Source organism: Rhinopithecus bieti, unplaced genomic scaffold (assembly GCF_001698545.2).
Source record: "Rhinopithecus bieti isolate Rb0 unplaced genomic scaffold, ASM169854v2 scaffold_6949, whole genome shotgun sequence".
Classification (NCBI taxonomy): Eukaryota; Metazoa; Chordata; class Mammalia; order Primates; family Cercopithecidae; genus Rhinopithecus; species Rhinopithecus bieti.
This window is the reverse complement of record NW_016805252.1, coordinates 347624-352583: the sequence shown is the minus strand read 5'-3', so window position 1 is coordinate 352583 and position 4960 is coordinate 347624. Positions and strand designations below refer to the sequence as shown.

The 4960-nt window shown below is 50.3% G+C and overlaps 1 protein-coding gene across 2 annotated transcripts in view; it reads right to left on the bottom strand.

The window, feature by feature from the left end:
* Positions 1-2859: 2859 nt before the first annotated feature.
* CACNG6 (calcium voltage-gated channel auxiliary subunit gamma 6) overlaps positions 2860-4960 on the bottom strand; it is a 22951-nt gene continuing 20850 nt past the window's right edge. For both annotated transcript variants that reach the window (XM_017871790.1, XM_017871791.1), the window contains one exon: positions 2860-3566. In XM_017871790.1, coding sequence (XP_017727279.1) covers positions 3328-3566 — 239 coding nt within the window. In that variant the 3' untranslated portion in view covers positions 2860-3327. The remainder of the gene's footprint in view (positions 3567-4960) is intronic.

Here is a 4960-nt window from a genome sequence, read left to right as displayed (position 1 = left end):
TTTTTTGAGACAGAGTCTCATTCTGTCACCCAGGCTGGAGTGCAGTGGCATGATCTCGGCTCACTGCAAACTCCGTGTCCTGGGTTCAAGTGATTCTCCTGCCTCAACCTCCCAAGTAACTGGGATTACAGGCACATACCACCATACCCAGCTAGTTTTTTGTATTTTTTGTAGAGACGATGGCCAGGCTGGTCTTGAACTCCAGACCTCATGTGATCCACCCTCCTTGGCCTCCCAAAGTGCTGGGATTACAGGCGTGAGCCACCATGCCCGGCCTCCTCTGAGACCTTCTAATCTCCTTTAGTTCAAATACTCCACCTGACAAACGTCATACTTATTTCGGGAGTATTGTTTTCTGAGCCCCAACAATCCATTGTTTCATAGGATGATGTGATTCCAGTCATCTGTCTTTGCGGGGTCTGTACTTCCTTCTCCCACTTCTGATAAGTCTATGTTATATCTCTGCCTTCTCCTCTCTCCGGTCTCTCCCCACCCAGAACTGAAGCCGGAACTGGCTGTGGGGGGACCACTCGGAGTGTGGTCAGGGAGGGTTTAGGGGAAAATTGCCAGCTCCCTTTTCTTTTGAGTCTCTGACTTTGAACCTTCCCTGCCCTGACCCCAGGTAAGAGTTTTCAGAATGAAGACCGCACCGGACGAAGAGCCATTCCTGCCAGGTGCGGTGGTTCATGCACCTGGGAACCCGAGGTACGAGGATCATATGAGCCCTGGTGTTTGAGACCAGCCTGGGCAACACAGTGAGACCCCGTCTCTATTTATTTATTTATTTTTTTATGAAGAGTGGCCAGGTATGGTAGCTCATGCCTGTAATCCCAGCATTTTGGGAGGCCAGGGTGAGTGGATTGCTTGAGACCAGAAGTTCAAGACCAACCTGGGCAACATTGGGAGATCCCCATCTCTACAAAAAATACAAAAAGTTAGCCGAGTGTGGCTGTGTGTGCCGGTGGTCACAGGTATTTTTGGGGCTGAGGCACGAGAAACGCTTGAACCTGGGAAGTCGAGGCTGCAGTGAGCCGTGATTGTGCCATTGCACTCCAGCCTGGGGGACCGAGTGAGACTCCATCTCAAGGAAGAAAGAAAGAGAGAGAGGGAGGGAGGGAGGGAAGGAGGGAAGAAAGAAAAGAGCCATTCCCCCAAGACCAGCCATCCCCACCACCCCATGGCAGATGCGTCTTGAGGGCTTCCCTGACCTGGCTGGGCACAAAGTCAAACAACAACAACAAAAAAAAATTGCGGACTATCTTGTCTCCTGGCGCTTACCTCGGTTTATAATTGCACGCTCGTTACTTCAGTGATGTGATTAGTATCTGTTTCCAGCAGCAGGCTGTCAGCTCGTCAGGGGTCCCTGTTTACTCTCTGAGTGCCACTTGATGAAAAATAACAGCAAAAGCAGATCAAGCTGTGACCACATGCCAGGCGGTCTCCTGGGAGCTTGGCAGGGCTTATGATGGCGTTTACTCCCGACGGTGACTCCTGGGAGCAGGTGCAGGGTTGAGCTCATGCACTGTCTTTAGGGATGAAGAAACCAAGACAGAAAGAGGTGAAGCCGTTGCTCCAGCTGTAAGTTGGGGAGCTGGGGTTTCACACCAGCCTGGCTCCCAGGAGGCCAGGCACTGCAGGACACTTCTACTTGTTGAATGGAGGAATACAGAATTAGAAACAAAAATCGCACAGTCAGCCAGATGCGGTGGCTCACGCCTGTAACCCCAGCACTTTGGGAGGCCGAGGTGGGTGGATCACTTGAGGTCAGGCGTTCAAGACCAGCCTGGCCAACATGGTGACACCCCATCTCTACTAAAAATACAACTATTAGCTGGATCTGGTGGCATACACCTGTAATCCCAGGTACTGGGGAGGCTGAGGCACAAGAATTGCTTGAACTCGGGAGGCGGAGGTTGCAGTGAGCCGAGATTATACCGCTGTACTCCAGCCTGGGCAACAGAGTGAGACTGTAAAATAACAAATGAAAATAAAATCACATGATCATCTCAACAGATGCAGAAAAAGCATTTTGATAGGGGAGGGGGGCAGAGGACTGCTGGGTAGAGAAGGGCTGGGTCTCTGGTGAGGGCTCTACCCTAGGGCCTGTGCCCATGGACCTAAATTAGAACAGGTATTTCCCAAAGTGCTGGGATTACAGGCGTGAGCCACCACACCTGACCAGAAAACATAATTTAAATATATGCAGTGTTAAAGGTTGAATGTTCTCCCCCACAATATATATATATATATATGTTGGCCCCAACCTCCAGTACCTCAGAATGTGACCTCATTTGGAGATCGGGTCTTTACAGACGTCATCAAGTTAAAATGAGATCACTGGGGTGAATCCTAATCAAGTATAACAGGAGTCATGTGTAAAGGGGAAATCTGGGCAGGGCGCGGTGACTCACACCTGTAATCCCAGCACTTTGGGAGGCTGAGGCGGGTGGATCACTTGAGATCAAGAGTTCAAGACCAGCCTGGTTAACATGGTAAAACTCTGTCTCTTCAAAAAACAAAAAAGAAATACACAAGTTAGTTGGGCATGGTGGCTCGTGCCTGTAATCTCAGCTACTTTGGAGGCTGAGGCAGGAGAATCACTTGAACCCAGGAGGCAGAGGTTTCGGTGAGCCAAGATTGTGCCACTACACTCCAACCTGGGAGACACAGCAAGACTCCGTCTCAAAAATAAAAATAAAAAATATATTGTGCTTTCCACACTCTCCACCATTGTATATGGGTTCATTTCCACGTGACTTCTGGGCTCATAAGTGGCATGTTTCTGGAGGGTATATGGGGTCTCTTTTCTTTACCCCCTAATGCACAATCATGTCACAAATAGACTCCAAACCAAAGTTGTTAAATTTCCAAACCTTTATTCCCAAATCAGATCACAGCCAGGTCAGACCCTTCCCCATCTCCCCCCACCCCCACCCTGAGCTGCAGATGAGTTGTAAAAAGTCTCTCCCGGCAAGTGAATCGATCCACACCTGGGAAATGAAGGGGCCCCCAACTCCCATCCAAGACCCCTGACCTCATCCCCCCACCCCACACCCCAGCTACCCCATCAGGTCCCCGCCAGTCTTCCCTGGGGACCCTCGTTTGCAAAGAGCCTCTTCCCGTCCCAACCGCAAGCAAACCACATACAGCCACCGAGAGAAGCGTATTAACAGAGAAAGGGTAAGGGGACAGGAGGCAGGCGTGTAAAAAAACATGGGCCCCCGCGCAGGGAGAACACAGTTTCTCCAGGAGATGGGGCAAAAAGATCTTGGGGGTGCAATGGAGAAGGTCAAAGGGCTTGGTGGTTGCTTAGTCTCAGGCGTGGCTCTAGGTGGCCCGGTGCCCTCGCTTGGGACAGAGGGACCCCCAGGGCCAGGAAGGCAGTGTGAGCAGCAGAAAGCAGCCGGCCCCCAACAGCAGGATGAGGCCGGCCCCCAGGCCGCAGCCCAGGGACCAGGAGTACTCATAGGTGAGGCGTGGGGCCGGGGGAGGCTCCGGGCTGACTCCCTGCAGCAGGGCCCTCACGGAATGCCGGAACACCTCCAGACTCACCAAGAGCAGCAGGCCTGCGGGAGAGAAGACAGCGAGCCATCAGGCCCCCGGGACCCCAGCTGTGCCTGAACATCTCCGACATCCTCTCCCAGCCCTCCCGCCAACCCTGGCACCTTCCCACACACGCACTCAACAAATACTTACTAAACACCTACTATATAGCAGGCAGCATTTGGGAAGCTGGAGATAAAGAAGAAAAAAAAAAGACACAAAGTCGTAGAGACAGAAAGTAGACGGGTGGTTGCCAAGGGCCAGAGGGAAGAGGAAAAAGGGGAGTTGGTGTTTAACGGGTATGGTGTTCAGCCGGGGAAGATGAAAATCGTTCTGAAGGTGGATGGGGGTGATGGTTGCATAACAACGTGAACGGAATTGATGCCACAGAACTGTATGCTGGAAAATGATTAAAAGGCGGATATAGAATCACAGCTAGATGGGAGAAAGGCATTCTGGTGTTTGCAGCACTGTAGGGTGAATATGGTTCATTAGATTTTTTTTTTTTTTTTTTTTTGAGACGGAGTCTTGCTCTGTTGCCCAGGCTGGAGTGCAGTGGTGCAATCTCAGCTCATTGCAAATTCCGCCTCCCGATTCTCTTGCCTCAGTCTCCCAAGTAGCTGGGATTACAGACGTGTGCTACCATGCCAGGCTACTGTGTGTGTGTGTGTGTGTGTGTGTGTATACACACACATATATATACACATATACACACACACACACACACACACACACACACATATATATATATATTTAGTAGAGACGGGGTTTCACCACGTTGACCAGGCTAGTCTTGAACTCCTGACCTCAAGCGGTCCACCCACCTCGGCCTCCCAAAGTGCTGAGATTACAGGCGAGAGCCACCACACCTGGCTGTGTATTTTCAAAAAGCTAGAGGAGAGGATTTTGAAATGGTCACAACATGGAGAAATGATCAAGTTTGAAGTGATGGATGAGCTAATTACCCTGATTTGATCACTATGCATTGTTCACAAGCATCAAACCATCCTTCTGTTTCACACAGATATGTACAAGTACTACCTGTCAACTAAAAATAAAAGCGGAGGCTGGATGCTGTGGCTCACACATGTAATCCCAGCACTTTGGGAGGCCGAGGAGGGAGCATTGCCTGAGGCCAGCAGTTTGAGACCAGCCTGGGCAACATAGCAAGACTCCATCTCTACAAAAAAATAATTTTTATTTATTTTATTTATTTTATTTTTTTAGGTGGACAGGAAGTAGAATTTATTGGTGAGTATTAAGAGGAGGCAGCACAGTGGAAGCCCTCATGAGTGCAGAGCCTGTCACTTGTCCAGAGCGCCACGATTGGGAACGTACTTGACCTATCTGGGATGAGCTGCTTCTCAGCCACCATGTCTTCAAATTCATTGGCATTGAACTTGGTGAAGCCCCACTT